The 23,471-nt window shown below is 38.8% G+C and overlaps 1 protein-coding gene across 1 annotated transcript; it reads left to right on the forward strand.

Annotated features, from left to right (window-relative positions):
- Nucleotides 1-7: 7 nt before the first annotated feature.
- On the forward strand, nt 8-23,176 carry PRIM1 (DNA primase subunit 1). Its single transcript, XM_047739869.1, has 13 exons — nt 8-185; nt 840-997; nt 5,873-5,979; nt 6,051-6,124; nt 7,480-7,616; nt 7,987-8,045; nt 9,040-9,149; nt 10,057-10,145; nt 10,311-10,452; nt 13,100-13,169; nt 14,065-14,156; nt 20,956-21,054; nt 22,972-23,176. Exons 1-13 carry the CDS (start codon nt 83-85, stop codon nt 22,989-22,991), a joined length of 1,260 nt encoding a protein of 419 aa, XP_047595825.1. The 5' UTR covers nt 8-82; the 3' UTR covers nt 22,992-23,176.
- The last annotated feature ends 295 nt before the right edge of the window (nt 23,177-23,471 follow it).

The following is a 23,471-nucleotide window of genomic DNA, read 5'->3' on the forward strand; positions in this document are numbered from 1 at the left end:
GCCTGCGCAGTGTCCGGGGATCCTGCTGTGTGATTCCCGCCAATTTTTGCGGTACTACGACAGACAGTGAGTCGCGCCGTCCATGGAGACGTTTGACTCTGCCGAGCTGCCCGAACTGCTTAAGCTTTATTACCGGAGGCTTTTTCCCTACGCGCAGTACTACCGTTGGCTCAACTATGGCGGAGGTGATGGAAGCCGGGAGCGGAGCGGGTAGTGGTTCGGTGGGGAGGGTGAGGAGGTACTGGGAGCGTTCCTCGGAACGACAATATGAAATACCTCCTGTGCGCCAGGCATTGTGCCAGCGCCTTCGCGTATTATCTCGAGCCCTCCCCACCACCTCAGAGATGTAAAGGGGCCGAGAGAGGTTACGGTAAGCAGGCACACAGAGGAAGAAAGAGCCGCTGCTCCTACCATTACGTGGTGGGACTCCCCATTCAGCTCCTCGTTTACCTGCCGCGGCGCCTGAGCCCAGAAGATTACTGGGTCGTAGCCGGAAGCTGCAGAGGCGTGTTCTGTATCGGGGACAGCGGGGCATCTCCCGGAAGATGAGAGGTACTGAACTCTTCGCAGCTGAACTTAGTAGTGCTCGCCGAGGAGAGACAGCTTTAGAATATGTCTGCGTCTTTTTCCTCATTTTTACTTTTTCCTATCAGATGCAGGATGGTATGCACCTTCAGAGTAGGAACTAGTTTGTTTTTGGGTTGTTTTTTTTTTAAACATGTAGCACAGCGTTGAGCACAGAGGGCTCATTAAAAATATCTTATCATTGGTTAATGTTTTAATGCCCTGAGCCGAATCAAGTGCCAAATTAACTTTAAAATGGTATGTTTATTTTGCAGTAATAAAGAATTACTTTCAACACCGTGAATTTTCATTCACATTGAAAGATGATATTTACATTCGCTACCAATCCTTCAACAACCAGAGTGAGCTGGAAAAGGAGATGCAGAAAATGAATCCATACAAGATTGATATAGGCGCGGTATATTCCCACAGAGTAAGAAATCGGTTTTTTAATGTATTTTGTAGTTTTGTTTTTTAAACCAAGAATGGATTGGTGTTCTCATTGTTTTGAGGTTAAATTTTTAGAATTGATTCTAGTTGAGTCCCACTTTAACTTTTTTGCAAGTAGATTGTAATATTTTGTTGTTCTTTCATACTCCATCCACATTACTGACTGGAAATCATTTGGAAGTGAATTGGTTGTATTCTCACTAGGACAGAAAAATTGAGTATCTGGCCAAAAGAGTAAATGAGGAAGTCAGCGTGATTTAAAGGAGGGTATTTTAAAAGAATTACATTGTTTTCCAGCCTTGGAGGTGTTTTGTTTGTTTATTTGTCTTTAAGTAATCTCTATATCCAATGTAACCCCAATATTTAGAGTCACATGCTCTACGGACTGAGCCAGACCAAGACCCCTTGGAGATATGCTTGATTCCTCTATTTCTCTCACACTCCTATATCTATTCCATTAGGAAATCTCTTCAGCTCTACCAGAATATTATCTGAAATCCAACCACTGGTACCAATACTACTACCATCCTTATCATCTTTCATCTGAATTACTGTAAAAACTTCCTAACAATTTGCTCCTATAGACTCTAGAGTCTATTCTCAAAACAGTTGCCAGAGCAATCCATTTAAAACAAGTTAGATTCTGTGATTCCTCTCCTCAAAACCATTCTCTAGTGGCTCCCCATTTTGCTCAGAGTAAAAGCCCCTCTCTCCCCCTCACTCATTCCACTCCTGCCACACTGCCCCTGCTCAAGCAGTTTCCACTGCCCAGAACCCATTTCCCCAGATATCTCCTTGGTTCCTTCCCTCACCTCCTCAAGTCTTCACTTTGAGGCCTTCTGCAACCTGCCACTCCTCCTACCCATTGCCACTGATACAGTCTAAATGTCTAGATTAGTGCCTGCCCGAGAGAATATATCGTATTTGTTGAATGAATGAACATACCAAAATTGCCTTTCTTTCCTTAAAAATACACATGGGGAGGGGCACCTGGGTGGCTAGTCAATTAAGCATCTGCCTTCTTCCTTCAGCGTGGGTCATGGTCCCAGGGTCCTGAGATCAGGCCTGGTGTCAGGCTCCGTGCTTGGTAGGGAGTCTGCTTCTCTCTCTCCCTCTGCCCCTCTCCCCTGCTCGTGCTCTCTTTTAAAAAGAAAAAAAAAAAAAAAACTTACAAAAAAATAAATACATGCGGGGAGAAACACACTCATGGGATGATAGCTTTTGTATGGAACTATTTCTTTTTCTTTTTTTTTTTTCCCCAAGATTTATATATTTATTTTAGAGAGAGAGCAAGCGCCCAGCAGGGCAAGAGGCAGAGGAAAAGAATCTCAAGCAGACTCTGCAGAGCATGGAGCCCAAGGCCAGGCTCAATCCTGTAACCCTGAGATCATGACCTAAGCCACAGTCAGAAGTCAGACACTTAACTGACTGAACCACCCAGGTGCCCAATTTTTTTTTTGGTGTTTTTTTTTTAAGATTTTATTTATTGGGGTGCCTCGGTGGCTCAGTGGGTTAAGCCTCTGCCTTTGAGTCAGGTCATGATCTCAGGGTCCTGGGATCAAGCCCTACATCGGGCTCTCTGCTCAGCAGGGAGCCTGTTTCCCCCTCCCTCTCTATGCCTGCTGCTCTGCCTACTTGTGATCTCTCTCTCTCTCTCTCTCTGTCAAATAAGTAAATAAAATCTCAAAAAAAAATTTTTTTTATATTTATTTGGTCAGTTTCATCCTGAAGAAATTTCACTTGCAGCTTCCTGACCTCCAAGCTGGACTAATTGCTCTCTCTAAGCCTCATGGATAAATATAATCTTGTAATCACCCTGATTTCCTTTTACCTCCTATTTTGGATCCTGTGTTCCCTGAATCCTTTGTTCTCTTTTTGGTTTACTTTTCTTTACGTAGAGCACGTCCTCCAGGAGCTTCCTGAGAAAAGGTGCATGGAAAAGAAAATATTGGACACTTTCTGTATCTGGAAAATGACTTCATTCTACCTTTGTACTTAACTAGTGGTTGTTTGTAAATCAGTTTCCCTTAGAATTTTTTATTATCTGCTAGCTTCCAGTGTTGCTGTTAAGAAGACTAATGCTGGGGCGCCTGGGTGGCTCAGTGGGTTAAAGCCTCTGCCTTTAGCTCAGGTCATGATCCCAGAGTCCTGGGATCGAGCCCCCACATCGGGCTCTCTGCTCAGCGGCGAGCCTGCTTCTTCCTCTCTCTCTCTCTCTCTCTGCCTGCCTCTCTGCCTACTTGTGATCTCTGTCAAATAAAATAAATAAAATCTTAAAAAAAAAATCTTTAAAAAAAAAAAAAAGAAGAAGACTAATGCCATTCTGATTCTTATTTCACTGTGTTGGAACTGAAAGCTCTTAGGATTTTCTACCTAGCCCCTCTGTCCCTAATGTAATAAAATTTCACAATGATGTGCCTTGGTGTCCATCTTTTTTGCATCTATTATGCTAGATACTTGATGGGCTCTTATGATCATGAACTCATGTCCTTCAATTCTGGAAAATTTTCCTTTTATTTTTTAAGATTTTATTTTGAAGTTAAAAAAAAGATTTTATATTTAAGTAATCTCTATCCCCAACATGCGGCTTGAACTTAAAACCCAGAAATCAAGAATCTCATGCTCTACTGACTGAACCAGCCAGGCACCCCTTTTTTTTTCCTTAAATATAATTTTTTCTATCTATAATTTTTCTCTGGTCTCTACAAATCCTAAAGTCAGATGTTATGTGTCTTGGACTGGTCCACTAATTTTTTTTCCCTTATTTTTATTTTGCTCTACTTTCTGGGGAATTTCCTCAGAGGTTTTCATTTCTGCTATTATAATTTACAAGAATTTTTTTTTAGAGTATCCTGTACTTTTTTCATTGATATGTCTTATCTTTCTGAGAGTATCAGTGATAGTTTATGTTTTCTGTTATATAATCTGTTTTCTCAAAGTCGCTTTGTTTTTCCCTGTTTTTTTTCTCCTCTTTCATATTAGAGGCTTTCCTCATAAGTCTGATAATTTCTTGCATGTTGTTTATATTTAAAAATAAAGCACTAAAAAAGCTGATTGGACATTGTGTATACATGGCTGAGATTTCTTTATTACAGGGTGATCTGGCTAGGCCATTTTTGGGGGAGGAAGCTCTGATGTCAGTTTCTCTAGATCTTTGCTTGAATGAAAACTTCACTTGCACAGGGATCTTTGTTTTGATCACAAATCTTCTATTCCTAGAGCCTGTCATAGTGCCTGGCACTCCTGATCAGATTCTTCAGTGAGGAATCTTCTGGTTTCCTGCATAGGATGGCAGTAATAGGGTATAAAAGTTGGGGAGAGGGCTGGGTCTCAACTTTCCACATGTAAATGTTTGTCCACTTAATCCACTATATATCAGTACAATACACTTTCTTCAACTGTGCCTATTGTTCCTGCCCCCCACCCCAATCCAGAGAGACCCACTATTTGAGGTTCTCCAGATAATAATTCAGGTGTCTTTGCCAGGGAAATGAAAGTGCAGTCACCTAGCTCTGCAGAGTAAATGGAAGAATCTGGGGAATTAACTGCTTCATAAATAGATTTTTAACTGATTCTCCTATTTTTAATCTTAGCTTCACCACTACCACACACACTCTCTCTCTAACTCTAGGGATACCCATTATCACCTGAGTTTGGGAGATGCTGAGGTGTAAATTGGATTGCTTATCTTTCCTTACTGAGAGTTTAAAATTCAGCCCTTATGGTTATCCTTATAAAAATTTTAGTGGTATTTTCTCCTCTCTGGTACTTTTTAATTTTTCCCCCACTCTGGTCCTTTTTTAAAGATTTATGCCTTTCTTAAGAAAACCTTTACTATCATTTTTGTGCAGGTTTGGAAAGAGCAAGATAAGTATCTGTATTCAGTCTGCTTTTTTTTCCTCTGGTGGCCCATAGCCTCAAAAGAGGCTATTTACAGGGGCATCTGGGTGGCTCAGTGGGTTAAAGCCTCTGCCTTTAGCTCAGGTCATGATCCCAGGGTCCTGGGATTGAGCCCCACATCGGGCTCTCTGCTCAGCGGGGAGCCTGCTTCCCTTCCTCTCTCTCTCTGCTGGCCTCTCTGCCTACTTGTGATCTCTGACTGTCAAATAAATAAATAAATAAAATCTTAAAAAAAAAAAAAAAAAAGAGGCTACTTAAAGCTTGAGCCAAAGGCTCAGTTCAAACTAAATTGAGATATTTTGAATTATTGAAAAATTTTAAATATCTTTTTGTTACTTATATGTCCAGTAATAATTAAAAGTCTTTAAAACAGCTTGCAATAGGGCATTAATTATTTGTACGTACTACTCTTTATGAGAAACCTAAAAAAGCCTTATTGGGATTTCTATTGATTAACAAATTTTTTTAAAGATTTTCTTTCTTTATTTGACAGAAAGACACAGTGTGAGAGGGAACACAAGCAGGGGTAGTGAGAGAGGGGGAAACAGGCAGAGCAAGAAGCCCAATGTGGGGCTGAATCCTAGGACCCTGGGATCATGACCTGAACCGAAGGCAGATGCTTAACCAAGTGAGCCACCCGAGCGCCCCAATTAACAAATATTTATTATTCAATGTAACATATCAATTATATCTCAGTAGAACTGGTAAAAAATATCTATGATAATATGTATTTACCAAAACCTGTTTTAAGTAGATGAACTTTATATTGTCATCCATTCTGGATGTATAAAATCCAAACTAGTGAACTTTAACTGAGTAGAGTTCGCATTATATTATGGGTTTTTTGTTTTGTTTTGTTTTCATTTCTCTTTGGCCACTTTCTTTGTGTGGTTAGAAAATAGCATAATTGACAGCATGACAGCTCTTACAGAAACTGATTGATATTTTCTCCTTGTAGCCCAATCAGCACAATACAGTGAAGCTGGGAGCTTTCCAGGCTCAAGAAAAAGAACTGGTGTTTGACATTGATATGACAGACTATGACGATGTGAGGAGATGTTGTAGGTAAGCACTGCATGCCTTGCTGGTAGGGTGGATGATATCACTGACAGTGAGTAATGAAGCCTCTACTCCAGTTCTGCAGACATATGTTCTAAGTGCTGGACCCTCATGACGATGGCCATACGCATAATCGACCGAGCACTGAAGGGCAAGTATTGGCAGTGTCTGAGTGGGGTCAAATATAAGAATCTGTTTTCCTCTGAATATTTGTCTATGTATACCATGTTATAATCAAATCTCATAGATTTCTAACATGTTTCCTTGAAACATATATCTGGAAAATAAAAGGAGACTAGAATAAAGTTGTAGTTGAAACGCTAATAAAGCTGTTGATCAAACCAGTGAGTTTTTATCCAATTCAGTCTGTGTGCTACCCAGACAGAGCACCTCTGTGTGCTAAAAACTGTCCTAGATGAGGGAAATATGAAAGATAATGATTGCCTCAAGTAGGTTATACACTCTAAGTGACAAATAAAATTGAGGATTACATTTAGTTTAGTAATATACACAAGGTACCATGGGGATAGAGAACAGCAGGAGTACATACTGGAATAGAAAGAAATTAGATCAGAAAAGGTGATGATAAGGATGACAATGATATTAAAAAGAGGGGCACCTGGGTGGCTTAGTCAGTTGATTGTCTGCCTTCAGCTCAGGTCATTATCCCAGGGGTCTTGGGATCGAGCCCCACATCGGGCTCCCTGCTCAGTGGGGAGCCTGCTTCTTCCTCTGTCTCTGACTTTCCCCATGCCTTGTGCTCTCTCTCTTTCTCTCCTCTCAAATAAGTAAATAAATAAAAGGCTGCTACCTTAAAAAAAAAAAATAGCTAACTCTTGGGATGCCTGGGTAGCTCATTTGGTTAAGCCTCTAACTCTTGATTTCAGCTCAGCTCATGACCTCAGGGTCCTGGGATACAGGCCCACATCGGGCTCCTGGGCAAGGAGCCTGCTTGGGATTCTCTCTCCTTCTGCCACTCCTTGCCCCAATGCATGCACGCTCGCTCACTCTCTCTCTCAAAAAAAAAAAAAAAAATAGCTAACTCTTGTCCTCGCTTCAGCAATGCATGTACTAAAAAGAGCTCTTTTTTGGGGATGCCTCGGTGGCTCAGACAGTTAAACATCAGCCTTTAGCTCAGGTCATGATCCCAGGGTCCTGGGATCGAGTTCCACATCAGGCTCCCTGCTCAGCTGGGGGTCTGCTTCTCCCTCTGCCTGCTGCTCTCCTTGCTTGTGCTCTCTCTCTGACAAATAAACAAATAAAATCTTGGGGAAAAAAAGCTTGAGAGGAAAAAAAAGGGCATGAAGAAATTCTTGGCAGAGAGAACAGGATAGGTATAGACATGAAGGCAAGACCATGGGAGACAGGAAACTACACATAATTTAGTATAGTTAGGGTGAGTACATGTGGATAAGAGGTAAAAATGAAGCCAAGGAAATAAGCAAGAACCAGGAGTTTATAAATTTATTTATAGATTTTAAAATATATTATTTCTCCCCTCCTCAGAGGACTTTGGATTTAAGCATCGTCTCTGGGTATATTCTGGAAGGAGAGGTGTTCATTGTTGGGTCTGTGATGAAACGGTTAGAAAATTGTCCTCTGCAGTACGTTCTGGGATAGTTGAGTATTTGAGTCTTGTAAAGGTAAGATCTGAGTGATACTTTACATTTCTTTGTTTGCTAGATGTTACCAAGCCTGAAATGTTTAGTGAAAAAAATGAAACTATCTTTTATAGCATCCATATTCCAGAGTAGATGACCTTACTAGCAGATCAAATAATCATAGCAGCTACATTTTTTAAGATCTTTCATATTTTGCTGTAAGTATCCTCCTTGTAGCAAGAGGAAAATGACCTTTCTGGTTCAATTATGTCAATTAATATTGACATAATTAAAAGAATTAAATTCTATATTTTGACAGAATTAAATCTATATTTAGAATACATTTAAAAATTTTTAATTATTTCACTTGTGTCATATACATGAAGTTCTTTTTTGATGGTTTATTTTTCAGGGTGGTCAAGATGTTAAAAAGAAAGTCCATCTAAGTGAAAAAATTCACCCTTTTGTCAGGTCTGTTGGGAAAGAGTCCATGCGGTTTAAGCTGTGTCTGATATACCTACATGTGCTTTTAGAATTACATTGTTACCAATTTCTCTATTGGGGTACCATTTTACTGGTAATAAGGCTAGAGTTAATTGAATGACTGTCTTATGCTGCAGTATTCATGATAGGTGCTTTACAGATGTTCTTATTGGTCTTAATAGTAACTTCATGAGGGACATGATGGTATCTCCATTTATAGTTGAAGTAGAACTTAGATAGTATATTTCTTTGGTACCACAAAAGTAATTGTTAAATTTAGGAAGCATGTCATAGTCTGCCTAATTTCAAAACTCAGACTCTTTCCACTAAATTCACTACTTCTCTAGATGTAAAGAGCATTGCATTAAGAGTAAGAGTTTCTATTCTGTGGCTTTCTAAAACCCTGATAAAATATTAGAGCCTCTATCTTCTTATAAGTGTATGATGGGGAAAACAACATCTGCTCCATCTATCTCAGAGTTGTGGCAAAGATTAAATAAAACGATAGATGTGAAGTCTGTTTGCAAATTGCTAAGCACTATGTAATTGTTGAGACATTAATGCAAGTACTTCGGAGTAGAAACTGTAGACTCTATCCCACACTACTACTGATGTATTATTATGTTGTCCTGGCCTGTTTCTACCCTTGTTACATATTTATGATGCTATTCATCTGTAAGTTGTGGAATTTAAGAAGTAAACATTTCTTGAATAGCTATTCTAAGCCAGGTGCTGTACTAGGTTCTTCCCCCTTAGAATGTCTTAGTTAATTCTCATAACCCTGTGAAGGCATATTATTCCCATTTTACATAGCTAATTTGTTTGTTAGCTAATTCTGTTTGTCTTCTTATTAGACTAATGTATGCTCACTAAAAAAAAAAAAGATTCAATAGAAGCAAGCACTAACCTCCCTTCTTGGCATGAAAAACTATGCAGTGTATATGTTGCTAATAGTATTAGGACTGTGCTATTGTTCCTACAGCAAATCTATAAACATAATAAAAAAATACTTCCAAGAATATGCCTTAGTTGATCAAGATATTCTTGAAAATAAAGAAAGCTGGGATAAGATTTTAGCCCTTGTTCCTGAAAATATCCTTTCCCAAGGCCACTTCTATGTGAGCTATATGATGTATTGATCTATATTATAAATGTGTTCTGCCTACATATTCTCATATACTTACTCTTTTTTTTTTTTTTAAGATTTTATTTATTTATTTGACAGAGATCACAAGTAGGTGGAGAGGCAGGCAGAGAGAGACGAGGAAGCAGGCTCCCTGCTGAGCAGAGAGCCTGATGTGGGGCTCGATCCCAGGACCCTGGGATCATGACCTGAGCCGAAGGCAGAGGCTTTAACCCACTGAGCCACCCAGGCGCCCCTCATATACTTACTCTTATAAGTTTAATCTTTTTTACAAAAACGTCTCCTGTTTTCCTGCATTTTAGTATATCTAGTCTGGAATACAGTAAGAAATGAGACCATTTTGGAAATAAATTTCCTCATTTTGGAAGTTGATCCTCATAGAATTAATGGATACTTAAAGAATGCTGAATCATTTTGTCAAAATATGTACAGACCAGGGAAAGGTTTTACATTAAACTATATAGAAGGGACGCCTGGGTGGCTCAGTTGGTTATGATCTTGGAGTTTCAGGATCGAGTCCCACCTCAGGCTCCCTGCTCAGCAGGGGAGTCTGCTTCCCCCTCTGACCCTCCCCACTCTCGTGCTTTCTCTCTCTCATTCTCTCTCTCCCAAATAAATAAGTAAAATCTTTAAAAAAAAAAAAAAACTATATGGTTATTTTGGCATTCTTTCTGTCATATCAGTATATATTTTTACAGGGGACTTTTTTAAGGAAATGTATTTAATTAATATTTGCATTTTTGAAAACAATAATTACTTTCTAGTAAACTTTTGATATCCTTGTGAGTAATACATACTGAAAATAAATTGTTCATCAATGGCTCTAAATGACTGTGTTCCTTAATGACTCATCACCAATTCATGAGACACTTCAGCAAAACTTCCCGAAGTATCACAATTCACTTCAGCGTTGGGAATATTTGACGAAAGCCATCAGCTTGCAGGTATATTCCATTGAAATCTTTATTATAAATATAATGTAATTCTTAGTTAAATTCTAATTTTTTTGCTTAGTAAGTTAAAGATCACTGAAAGCCATTTTTTAACCTCTTAAAGAAATCCTCAAAAGTTCCTACTGATCCTCATGCTAGAGTTTCATCTGCTTTTAGGATAGTACCAAAAATGACAAATGTGGACCCTGGCTGGAATGGGAGATCATGCTCCAGTACTGTTTCCCACGGCTGGACATCAATGTTAGCAAAGGAATCAATCATTTACTGAAGAGCCCCTTTAGTGTTCATCCTAAAACAGGTACAACGTAAAGAAAGCAAAGAAAACTAGAAGAAAAATTAGTTATTTTTTGTTTGAGTAAGCATGTCACTGGGTATGAATACGTATGATAACTAAGTTATTTTTTAATTGTCGACTAGTAGCTACCAGATCAGTTTCCACTACATAAATAATTTTCCTCTGGGTTTCTGAGGTTTAGTGTTGGAACTATAGAGGAACTTAGAAATCCGAGGACAACAGCTCTCATTGTAGAGATGAGAAAACCGTGGTCCAAGAGGTTGATGTGACTTGTTCACAGTCTTAAAACAAATTGTGTCAGAGCTAGGAACAGAATTCAGTTCTTAAAACTTGAAAGTTCTGTGCTTTTCCCACTATGCCTCCTCCCTCAGTTCTTTTTCCATAGTTTTAGCTTTCCTCCTTCACATTTCTCTTAGATATGTTTTGATGGACTGAAACTGACTTTAAAATAAATATAATGGTTGCTATATTGACATAAACTTTGCTTCATCCAATCAGGAGACATATACAGTTGTGTGTAGTTGTCCTTTTTCGTCTAACTCTACCACTCACTGTGGGATGTTAGGCTAATTATTCTCTGTGTCTTGGTTTCCTCATCTGTAAATGGAAATGATATAGTACTTAACTCACAGGCTTATTGTGAAGATCTAAAATGTAAAGTGCTGGGGCGCCTTGGTGGCTCAGATGTTTGGGTGTCTGTGTTTGGCTCAGGTCGTGGTCTCTAGATCCTGGGATCAAGCCCCAAGTTGGGCTCCGGGCTCAGCAGGGAGTCTGCTTCTCCGTCTTCCTCTGCTTCACCCCCTGCTTGTGCTCTCTCTGTCTCTGTCTCTCTCAAATGAATAAATCTTTAAAAAAATAAGTAAAAAATAATAAGATGTAAAGTACTTAGAAAAGGATCTGTCACACATTCAATTCTCCCAAGTTGCCTAGTTTCCTTTAATAATCTGTGATGATTCTCTAGTGCATATATTTGAATAGCCCCTTTCTAAACCTATCAACTATGTGTTTTTAGCTTCTTTTGATAATAAGCTTAGTATTTCTTTTTTTATTTTTATTTTTTTTATTTTTTTCTTCTTAAAGATTTTATTTATTTATTTGACAGAGAGATCACAAGTAGGCAGAGAGGCAGTCAGAGAGAGGAGGAAGCAGGCTCCCCGCCAAGCAGAGAGCCCGATGCGGGCCTCGATCCCAGGACCCTGGGACCATGACCTGAGCCGAAGGCAGAGGCTTTAACCCACTGAGCCACCCAGGCGCCCAGTATTTCTTTTTTTAATTTGTCTTATTAGTTTCAGAGGTAGAGTTCAGTGATTCATCAGTTCCATATCATACCCAGTGCTCATTATATATTTCATTTTAAATTTTTGAATTAATTAATTTTTAATTTTTTTAATTTGATTTGATTATTATTTTAAAATTATGTTTAGGTAGCCAGTGGCTGAAAAGTTTTGGGTTTGTTTATTTATTTATTTAATTTATTTATCACCATAAAATACATCATTAGTTGTTTTTTTTGTGTGTGTGTTTTTTTTAAGATTTTATTTATTTATTTGACAGAGAGAGAGATCACAAGTAGGCAGAGAGGCAGGCAGAGAGAGAGGGGGAAGCAGTCTCCTTGCAGAGCAGAGAGCCCAATTCGGGGCTCCATCCCAGGACCCTGAGATCATAACCTGAGCCGAAGGCAGAGGCTTAACCCACTGAGCCACCCAGTTGCCCCACATCATTAGTTTTTGATGCAGTGTGCATTATATATTTCTTATTATTTTTTAAACCTAATTCTAAAGCTATAGTGGGTATCTCCTTATTCTAATACTCAGAGTTTGGGTAAATAATTATGTTCATAAGTATACACATTTGATTATATTCTTTTCCCATAAGTAGCTGTAGTCTTTTTACTCTGTCTTCAAACAACAACTCCCAATTCTCTTGATTATTTTACTTGTTATTTACCTGGCATCCTTTAGATTGATTATCTCATTTTTGAGATGTAATGAATTTTATGAGGTATCCCAGGTGTGGATATTGTGAAAGGGAAAGTATAATGCTGTCTATTTTATTTCCAAAATGCTTTCTAAAGATGCCCAACATATAGGTGTCTGTTCTGATCTCAGCAAATAAACCAAGTTAATGAAATGAACTATATCTATGTTATTTCATTTTTCAGGACTCACTAAATTTGATATCATTCTGTCCTTACATATAAGGATATTAGGAAGAAGGAGATAGAAATAAAAGTGGAAATAAGAACACTAGATTATAGCTCAACATTCTTTCATATCTATTTTTTTTGTTTTTAGGAGAAATTAAAAACAGCTAATGTGGAAGTAATTTCTAGCTATTGTTTTTAACAGATAAGGGGCGCCTGGGTGGCTCAGTGGGTTAAGCCGCTGCCTTCGGCTCGGGTCATGATCTCAGGATCCTGAGATCGAATCCCACATTGGGCTCTCTGCTCGGCAGGGAGTCTGCTTCCCTCTCACTCTCTCTGCCTGCCTCTCTGCCTACTTGTGATCTCTGTCAAATGAATAAATAAAATCTTAAAAAAAAAAAAAAGGTAAGTCTAACCCTTTTTCTATGCCTTAGATTAAAATTTGGCCAAAATAACACATAGGATTGTATTTTACAATCATCAGTTTATAACTTTTGGTTCTTACAGGTCGTATTTCTGTGCCTATTAATGTACAGAAAGTGGAACAGTTTGATCCATTTACTGTTCCAACCATAAGGTATGTTCCACATCACTGATCATTCATTTTTTGTTTGTGATTTTTACTCTGAATTTGAAGTAGGTTGAATTAGATCCCTTTCAGAGAGGCAGGTGCTCTGAGGCTATATGACAGTGCCTTTGTAAAGCAACATTTCCTAGTGAGTTCCACAGAACACAAGCTGCTATTCTCCTATAAAAAGATTGTAAGTTCAAATAAGTTTGAGAAATAATGATTTTAACAGATAAAATGTTATTTACTGCAAGATTTCCCAGTTTTTATTATGCTCTTATGCATGGAAAACTCGCAAGATGCGATTGTGATTTTTAGAATATCCCAAATTTAGTTGGTCACACACTGTTTTCACAGAAAATTTTGTGGGATTCTTGTGCTATCATACACTGGGTAATGTTGACCAAGAACCAACTTTAAAAATTCTTATTCTGGGTTCCTGGGTGGCTCAGTGGGTTAAGCCTCTGCCTTCAGCTCAGGTCATGATCTCAGGGTCCTGGGATCAAGCCCCACATTGGGCTCTCTGCTCAGCAGGGAGCCTGCTTCCCCCTCTCTCTCTGCCTGCCTCTGTGCCTACTTGTGATCTCTCCCTCTATCAAATAAATAAAATCTTAAAATTCTTATTCTGGGGGGCTTGGGTGACTCAGTTGGTTAAGCGTCCAACTCTTGATCTCAGCTCAGGTCTTGATCTGTGGGCCATAAGTTTATGCCCTGAATTAGGCTCCACACTGGGCATAGAGACTACTTTTAAAAAACAGAATAAAATTCTCTTATTCTGGAGCACGTGGCTGGTTCAGTTGGTAGGTCATGTGACTCTTGATTTTGGGGTCATGAGTTTGAGCCCGAAATCAAGTATAGAGTTAAAAAATTAAAAAAAAAAATTCTCTTATTCTATTATTTGTAGCTCTCTCTGCCGTGAATTGGATGCCATTTCCATTAATGATGAGGGAAACGAAGGAAATGAAGCCGAATCTGATATCAAACGTAGAACCAGAGGTATGTTAATATGTTGAAGTCTCACTTTAATATAAGTTTATTACAAGACATCCTCTGTCAGTCCAATAAAATATCTGCTTGGTGGGAAGCCTGCTTCCTCCTCTCCCTCTCTCTGCCTGCCTCTCTGCCTACCTGTGATCTCTGTCTGTTAAATAAATAAATAAATAAATAAATCTATCCTTTTTAAAAAATAAATAAATAAATAAATGCTATAAGATTAAATTGTCATTTTATGTTGATTGTTATTTGACTCTCACAATTTTAGATTCAACAGCTACTTATTTAACAACTACTATATATGCATGCTTTTGTTCTTTGCTCTTGATATATCCAGAGAATGTTATGGTAAATATATATCTAAACTGTGGTTGAATTGTATATTCAAGAATTTGATGAAGCTGGGAAACTTATAAATCTTCCTGCTAATAGAAGCCAAATCTTCATATACCAACACCCAAAAGACACTCTACAGAACCAATAGAACTTCTTGTGCAGTAGAAACGTAAGGCACTGCCCAGTGTGGTACTCCCTAGCCACATGTGACACATTCCACTTGAATTGTGAGAAACCTGATTTTCAATTTCATTTAGTTTTGTTTTTTTGTTTTTTGTTTTTTGTTTTTAAGATTTATTTATTTATTTATTTGACAGACAGAGATCACAAGTAGGCAAAGAGGCAGGCAGAGAGAGAGGAGGAAACAGGCCCCCTGCTGAGCAGAGAGCCCGATGTGGGGCTAGATCCCAGGACCCAGAGATCATGACCCGAGCCGAAGGCAGAGGCTTTAACCCACTGAGCCACCCAGGCGCCCCTCAATTTCATTTAGTTTTAAGTAGCCACATGTGTCTAGTGACTTTTGTAACACAGTACAGATCTGTGTTATCTAACTGACCTTTCTCAGTCAAATGTTGCCACCTTCTTTCAAAACCCAAGTTCAAATATCACTCCATAAAACAAAAACAAACAAAATCACTTCATCTGTTCCAGCTCTAACATAATACCTAACCATAGTATATTCCACTATTAATGTTTATAGTGATTACAAGCACTCTGCCTAAGGTATTTGAGGGGCTTCTGGGTCACTCAGTCAGTTGGGCATCTGATTCTTGGTTTTGGCTAAGGTCATGATCTCAGAATCATGAGATTGAGCCCTCCATCTGGCTCTGTGCTCAGCATGGTGTCTGCTTGTCCCTCTCCCTCTGCCTCTCCCCCGCCATCTCTCTCAAATAAATAAGTAAATAAAATATTTTTTTAAAATAAAGTATTGGGGGGTACCTGCGTAGCTCAGTGGGTTAAGCCTCTGCCCTTGGCTCAGGTAATGATCTCACGGTCCTGGGATCAAGCCCTGCATCAGGCTCTCTGCTCAGCGGAGAGCCTGCTTCTCCCTCTCTCTCTGCCTACTCGTGACCCCCCTCTCTCTCTCTGTCAAATAAATAAATAAAATCTTAAATAAATAATTTGAAGAACATCTCCAACGTGAAAAATCAGAATAAACTGGAAAAAGGAACTCAGAGAAAACAGATAATGCAAGGAACAAAGAAAACCCTTTTTTTCCCTCTTTTTTTCTTAAGTAATCTGTGCCCAACATGGGACTCAAACTCACATACCAGAGAAGTAAAGTCACATGTTCTACTAACCGAGCCAGCCAGGCACCCTGAAGACCTTTTTTTAAAAAATTATTATCCTCAGAGAATATGAGAAGATAGTGTATCCATGAAGCAATAGCAGAATGCTATGAAAAGAAACATTCAGAGAATAAGAAAGAGGTCTTAGAAATCAGAAACATAATCATTAGAATACAAAATTCAGTGGAAGGGCTAGAAAAGTAAAGTTAAGATTTTCCAGAAAGTACTACAAAAAAAGATAATTATTTTGTTTTTATTTTAAGGAGGAAAAAGATAAAGAAAATCAGAAGAATGGTTCAGCGGATGCCTGGGTGGCTCAGTCAGTTAAGCATCTGCTTTTGGCTCAGGTCATGATCCCAGGGTCCTGGGATCGAGTCCACATTGGCTCCTTGCTCAGCCAGGAACCTAATTCTCCCTCTGCCTGCCATTCCCCCAGTTTGTGCTCACTCTCTCTGTTTCTGACAAATAAAAAAAAAAAAAAAATGGTTCAGGAGGTCTAATACCTAACTATGGGAGTTTCAGAAAAACAACAAAAGAGAGGTAAAAAATATATATATCAAAATTATATAGGAAGCCATCACAGAAATGAGCCCTTTATTGAAAAGGCTCAGCCTGGGTGGCTCAGTGGGTTAAAGCCTCTGCCTTTGGCTCGGGTCATGATCCCAGTGTCCTGGAATCGAGCCCCACATCAGGCTTTCTGCTCTGCAGGAAGCCTGCTTCCTCCTCTCTCTCTCTCTGCCTGCCTCTCTGCCTACTTGTGATCTCTGTCTGTCAAATAAATAAATAAAATCTTTAAAAAAAAAAAAAAAAGGCTCAGCCTAATAGGAAAACAGACTGGCACCAAGGCACATCATTTTGAAATTTCAACACATTGAGAATTAAGGAAAAATCTTAGCCTTCTGACCCTTTCCTACTTCTCCTCCCCACAAAAAAGCCACAGTCCTAGGAAGAATGGCTTTGGATTTCTAAACATTGGAAGTGTTCATCTGTTAAAAGTAGGTGCTAGAAAGAAAAAGTGGTTGCCATTCAAGAGGATGGAGAGGTCAGAATTAGGGCAGAAAGCTATTTTTTCCAACCTGTTATTACTATTTTATTCTTTTTAACAACATGTATACCTTACTTCACAATTTTTTAAAAATATTTTCTCTTGATGAACATCTTTTTCTTTTGTTCAGGGATTTTTTTATTTTTTAAAGATTTTATTTATTTGATAGAGAGAGAGAGAAAGCATAAGCAAGGGGAGCAGGAGAAGGAGAAGCAGGCTCCCCACTGAGCAGGGCTCCATCCCAGGACCTGAGCCAAAGGCAGTCACTTAAACAACTGAACCACCCAGTTGCCCCTGTTCAAAGATTTTAAAGAGAAATTTTCTAATATAACTATTCAAAATAAACTAAACTGCCTGTCATTTCAAGTATTCATAAATAGCCTAATAACCATCAGTCAGGGGTGCTTTAGAGATGGTGGGGGGTTGGAATGAGTGATGTGTAAGTTCCCTACTATCGCTTTAGTTTCTGTAATTTTAAGCCTTTGTCCTTTATCACACTAGTACCATTTATTCCCACCCTTCTTCCTTTTTTTTTTTTTAAGATTTTATTTATTTAGGGGCGCCTCTCTCTCTCTCTCTCTCTCTCCGCCTGCCTGCTTCTCTGTCTACTTGTGATCTCTCTCTGTCAAAATAAATAATAAATAAAATCTTTAAAAAAAAAAAAAAGATTTTATTTATTTATTTAACAGAGATCACAAGTAGGCAGAGAGGCAGGCAAAGAGAGTGGGGATAGGGAAGCAGGCTCCCCGACGAGCAGAGAGCCCAATGTGGGGCTCGATCCCAGGACACTGAGATCACAATCCGAGCCGAAGGCAGAGCCTTTACCCACTGAGCCACCCAGGCGCCCCTGTTCCCACCCTTCTTCACGAATCCTGGAATGTTCTATCTATTAATGTCTTTTTTCTTTTTCTTTTTTAAAGATTTTATTTACTTATTTGAGAGAGAGAGTGCAAGCATGAGCAGGGAGAGGGGCAGAAGAGGGAAAGGCAGAGAATCTCAAGCAGACTCCACACAGAGCATGGAGCCCAGCGCAGGGCTCAGTCTCACCACCCTGAGGTCATGACCTGAGTGGAAACCAAGAGTCAGATGTTTAACTGACTGAGCCACCCAGACACCCCTAATTATATCTTTTTTCTAAGACCCACCTCACAGCCACCTCGCTCAACACTGACAGGTGGATTCTTTGGCCTTATAATTATCCATGTGCCTCTTTGGTCTTTTAATTATATATTGTTTTCTATTACTACATATAGGACTTGTTTTACCAGTTCATTTAAAAACTTCTTAAAACCAAAGAGTTTGGCTTATATTTTTTTTAGAATTTAGCAGAGTACTTAATATATAGTTAGTAAATATTTAAGTGATTAGTGAATGCCTGTTACATATTCCACGATGGTGAAGTAAACATACAAGCAAGGAGGGGCACCTGGGTGGCTCAGTGGGTTAAAGCCTCTGCCTTCGGCTCGGGTCATGATCCCAGGGTCCTGGGATCGAGCCCCACATCGGGCTCTCTGCTCAACGGGGAGCCTGCTTCCCCCTATCTCTCTCTCTCTGCCTGCCTCTCTGCCTACTTGTGATCTCTGTCTGTCAAATAAATAAATAAATAAAATCTTTGAAAAAAAAAAAAGACAAGCAAGGAGCTTAGAATCTTGAATTAAAGGTTCTAAGTACTATGGGGCTGATCCCAAACTAAACAGTTTCCTTGGTGTATATTTTATATTATTATAAGAAAATTCATATATAAAAGTTTAGGACAAAATACACGGTACTTTCATGATTGCCACAGTTCAGATATTCATCCTGAATATCCTCGTCAAAATTCCTTTTCTAGTCATACATCAGATAATGTTTATTAAAGATTTTATTTGAGAGAGAGAGTTTTTTTTTTTTGAGAGAGAGAGATTTTATTTATTTATTTGAGAGAGAGAGAACATAAACAGGGGGGGAATGGCAGAGGGAGAAGGAGAAGGAGACTTCCCACTGAGCAGGGAGCCCAACATGACACAGGGCTCCATCCTAGGATCTCAGGATCATGACCTGAGCCAAAAGCAGACACTAAACTGACTAAGCCACCCCGATGCCCCTTAAAAATTTTTTTAAGTATAGTTTTTTTTACTCTTTTGAATGAACTATTATGAGGACTATTCCATCCAGATACAGCACACTACTGAAATCCAAATCTCATCTTGTTCTCAGATTTTCTCCCCTATTGAGTATTATAGATTGTGTAATTAAATAGACGATTAAGGGGGGCGCCTGGGTGGCTCAGTGGGTTGAGGCCTCTGCCTTCGGCTCAGGTCATGATCCCAGGGTCCTGGGATCGAGCCCCGCATCGGGCTCTCTGCTCCGCGGGGAGCCTGCTTCCTCCTCTCTCTCTCTCTGCCTGCCTCTCTGCCTACTTGTGATCTCTGTCTGTCAAATAAATAAATAAAATCTTAAAAAAACAAATAGACGATTAAGATTCTGTATTCAAAATTTTGTTGTGGGGGTGCCTGGGTGGCTCAGTCGTTAAGCGTCTGCCTTAGGCTCAAGTCATGATCTCCGGGTCCTGGGATTAAGCCCTGTATCAGGCTCCCTGCTCAGTGGGGAGTCTGTTCCTCCCTCTGCCTCTTCCCCTGCTTGTGCTCTCTCTCTCTCTCTCTCTCTTTCGCTCTCAAATAAATAAATAAATAAAATCTTGGGGGGAAAGATTAAAAATTTTTTTGTTGTATACATTTTTTTAAAATTTTATATAAATAAAAAAATACCTGTACTTAAGGCACTATGACTATAAACTTCTGGTTGTCTCCAGGTAGAATGCCCCTGACATTTTTAATGTTTGCTCTGTTGGTAAAACTATTTATTAATGAAGCCACAATTTGTTAAAAAAAAAAAAGAATATTGTATGGGATTTAACGTAGAGCAATAGATTATGCTGGTCTAATACCAGAAAGCCTGACTACTGTAGTAGATATGTACATGTGGTTTGGATATTTTCAGGCAACACTGTCTTAATACAGCAGCCACATATGGCTGTTAAGCACTTTGGAATGTGGCTAGTATAAACAAGGAACTGACTTTTTAAATTTAATTTTAATTAATTTAAATTTTAAAACTGATTGGGGTGCCTGGCTCAGTCGGTAGAACATGCAACTCTTGACCTCAGGGTTATGAGCTCAAGTCCCATGTTGGGTATAGCGATTACTTAAAAATAAAATCTTAAGGGATGTCTCTCTAAAATAAATAAATATTTTTAAACATTTTTAAAATATTTTTAAATAAATAATTTTTTAATGTTTGGGGATTTAAGATTTTTTATTTGACAGAGAGAGAGAGATCACAAGTGGGCAGAGACAGGGGAAGCAGGCTCCCTGCTGAGCAGAGAGTCCGATGTAGGACTCGATTCCAGGACCCTGAGATCATGACCCAAGCCAAAGGCAGGGGCTCAACCCACTGAGCCACCCAGGCACCCCAATAGATAAATTTTAAAACTGATATTTGATTCAATTATTAGAAAACATTTAAGTATGTCTAGGAAATTTGGATATGTGAGCCTACTTTTACACTGTCTATAATTCAAATCTAAATATAGATCAAGTATTTCTCATGATAATGTATCATCTAAATTGAGATGTATTTTAAGTACAAAATGCTAGATTTCAAACAGTATGAAAGAGAATAAAATATTTCAATTTTATTATGTATTAATATTTTAGATACACTGAATTAAATAAAATATTAAAATTATTCTTACCTTTTTAATGTAGCTACTAGAGTATTTATTTATTTTAAGATTTTTATTTATTTATTTGACAGAGAGAGAGAGGGCACACAGCAGAGGGAGTGGCAGGCAGAGGGAGAAGAAAAACCAGGCTTCCTGCACAGTGGGGAGTCATGTGGGGCTCCATCCCAGGACTTTGGGATCATGACCTGAGTGGAGGGCAGATGCTTAACCAACTAAGCCACACAGGCACCCCACTAGTAGAGTATTTAAACTACATATTTCTCATTATATTGGACAGTACTGTTCTAGAGAATTCTTTTTCTTATTGTTGTTCTAGAGAATTTTTTTTTAAAAACTTAAAGTTATTTATACTCTGATGTTATTCTGCTTCCAAAATGCTAATTATAATGCATGGCCTTCATAATTTAGATTATAAGAAGACCAGTCTAGCTCCTTATATAAAAGTTTTTGAACAATTTCTTGAAAACCTGGATAAATCCCGAAAAGGAGAACTTCTCAAGAAGAGTGGTAAGACTCTATACCTTTCCTTTTTAGCTATTTAGATCTTAGTGTAGGAAGTTTAATCATCTAGTACATGAGAAATTTTAGAGCTCTAGCTTTTGCCCTCCTAAAACAAGTTACTGATTTAGCTTACTATCCTTAGTGTTTTAAAAATTGAGCTCCCTTAATTCCATTCAGCAGATACTCATTAGACACCTTCTGTGTATCAGGTACTATGAGGGAAACAAAGATTAATTATACAAAGATGAATTCCACACCATGCCCCCCTGCCCTTAGGAAGTACTACTGATACAAAACAAAGAAGTATAAAATGCTAAGAAAGAGATCTCATCTGACTGAGAGAACCTGAGAAGATTTCGTATGAAAAGAATGGTATTTGAACTCTTTACAATGAGGGGCTATACAGATTCTAATTCCCAACGCCAATATACCATGCCTTGAGGTATGCATAGGATTTCGTCAAGCAGAGATTTGATAAGGGTACAGGAATGGGAAAAGGGGATAGGTTCTTCATTCTTGAAGCAATGGCAAAGGCATTAGATAGGAAAGCATCAGGTCACTCCAGAGGCCATCAAGTAATACAGCTAATCTGGAAAAAGATGTGTCAGGCATGGATGGAACTAGAGGGTATTATGCTTAGCAAAATAAGTCAATCAGAGAAAGACAACTATCATATGATCTCCCTGTTATGAGGAAGTGAAGATGCAACATGAGGGGTGTGGGGGTAGGAAAAGAATAAACGAAACAGGATGGGATCAGGAGGGAGACAAACCGTAAGAGACTCAATCTCACAAAACAAACAGGGTTGCCTGGGAGGAGAGGGTAGGGAGAGGGTGGTAGGGTTATGGACATAGCGGAGGGTATGTGCTATGGTGAGTGCTGTGAGGTTGTAAACCTGGCGATTCACAGATCTGTACCCCTAGGGCTAATAATACATTATATGTTAATAAAAATATATAAAAATTATTTTTAAAAAATAAGATGCGGCAGGAATTGATGGGATAGAAATCTGAAGAAGTAGACTGAATCCAGGGTATAGGTGGCCTTTGAAGTCCAGTCTTGAGAGCCTGGGCTTAATTCAGTAGGGACAGGTAATCTAGTAAAGGTTTTTGAGGAATGGAGTACCATGATTTAAAGTTTTATCTAGCAAAATAAAACTAGCAACAATGTGTCTGGGGAGAGGTTAGGGATAAAATAGACCAAGAGGCCAGTTGGCCTATTACCATTAGGACACTGGTACTGGATATCTCCAAAAGGAGCAAATACTAGAGCCATCCTTGAGAGTTGGTAATGATTTGGAAGTGGAGAGATGAAAAAGGAAATTAAAAGTGTCACAGAAGCCGGGGAAAGGAAATGTTCAAGGAGATTATCAAGTGTCAAATGCAGTAGAGAACTGATAAAATCATGTTGCATATTGGGACTAAAGGGAGATACTTAGAGGACAGCAGTGTCTTTGAATAAGAGAGACCCAAACATATGTGTAAGCCAAAATGAAAGAAATCAGCAGTGAATATTATTCAGGAGATGGATCAATACCATAGAAAACTGTAGTAGTGTTATAGAAATACAAACTTCCTTTCCACTTTATTTTTTAATAATACGCATGATGGTTAAACAGTAGTGCCCAAGATAATGCTGAACTCATAGTAGACACTTAAATATGTGCTTATTGAATGAATAATGATGACTCTGAACTTGGAAAGCCTCAATGAACCTGCCATTCCAACTGGCTATATTAAGTCCTTTGTACTCTTGTTCTGTACTAGCTCAACGCTATAATGTGGGCTTCAGCAAAAGTGAAAGCAAATCTTTATGCATGATGTGAATTTAATAGAAGCATTAAGCAAATCAGAATGTGAAAATAAATGGGATTTGTCTTGTCTTCCTTTACTATCCCTTTGATAACAATCTATTCTATTCCAGATTTACAGAAAGACTTCTGAAGATAACAACTCTCCTCAAACCAATGTAGATACCTTCTAGCTTCAAGAATCAAATACTTCAGGCACCTGGGTAGCTTAGTCGGCTGGGTGTCTACGTTTGGCTAGGGTCATGATCCCAGGGTCCTGAGATCAAGTCCCAGGTCAGGCTCCCTGCTCATTAGGGAGTCTGCATTTCCCTCTCCCTCTGCCCCTCCCCCCAACTCATGCTCTCTCTCTCTCTCTCTCTCTTTCAAATAAATAAATAAAAATAAAATCTTTAAAAAACCAAATACACCAAGAGCAATTTAATAAATATTACAGAACCATAATGTGTCTTAAAGCTCAAAGCAAAATTTCCTTTCCTTTCCTTTTCTTTCTTTTTTTTACTTGACAGAGAGAGCACAAGTAGCCAGAGCAGCAGGCAGAGGGAGAGGGAGAAGCAGGCTCCTCACTGAGCAGGAAGCCCCATGAGGGGCTCAATCCCAGGACTCTGGGATCATG

This window comes from Lutra lutra, chromosome 8 (genome assembly GCF_902655055.1).
Source record: "Lutra lutra chromosome 8, mLutLut1.2, whole genome shotgun sequence".
Lineage (NCBI taxonomy): Eukaryota > Metazoa > Chordata > Mammalia > Carnivora > Mustelidae > Lutra > Lutra lutra.

Excerpts from the sequence above, each read along its gene's own strand:
- PRIM1 (XM_047739869.1), top strand. The coding sequence starts at position 83 with ATGGAGACGTTTGACTCTGCCGAGCTGCCCGAACTGCTTAAGCTTTAT. Across the intron at positions 13,170-14,064 it reads TTTACTGTTCCAACCATAAG|CTCTCTCTGCCGTGAATTGG; the intron begins GTATGTTCCACA and ends TATTATTTGTAG. Across the intron at positions 14,157-20,955 it reads TATCAAACGTAGAACCAGAG|ATTATAAGAAGACCAGTCTA; the intron begins GTATGTTAATAT and ends TTCATAATTTAG.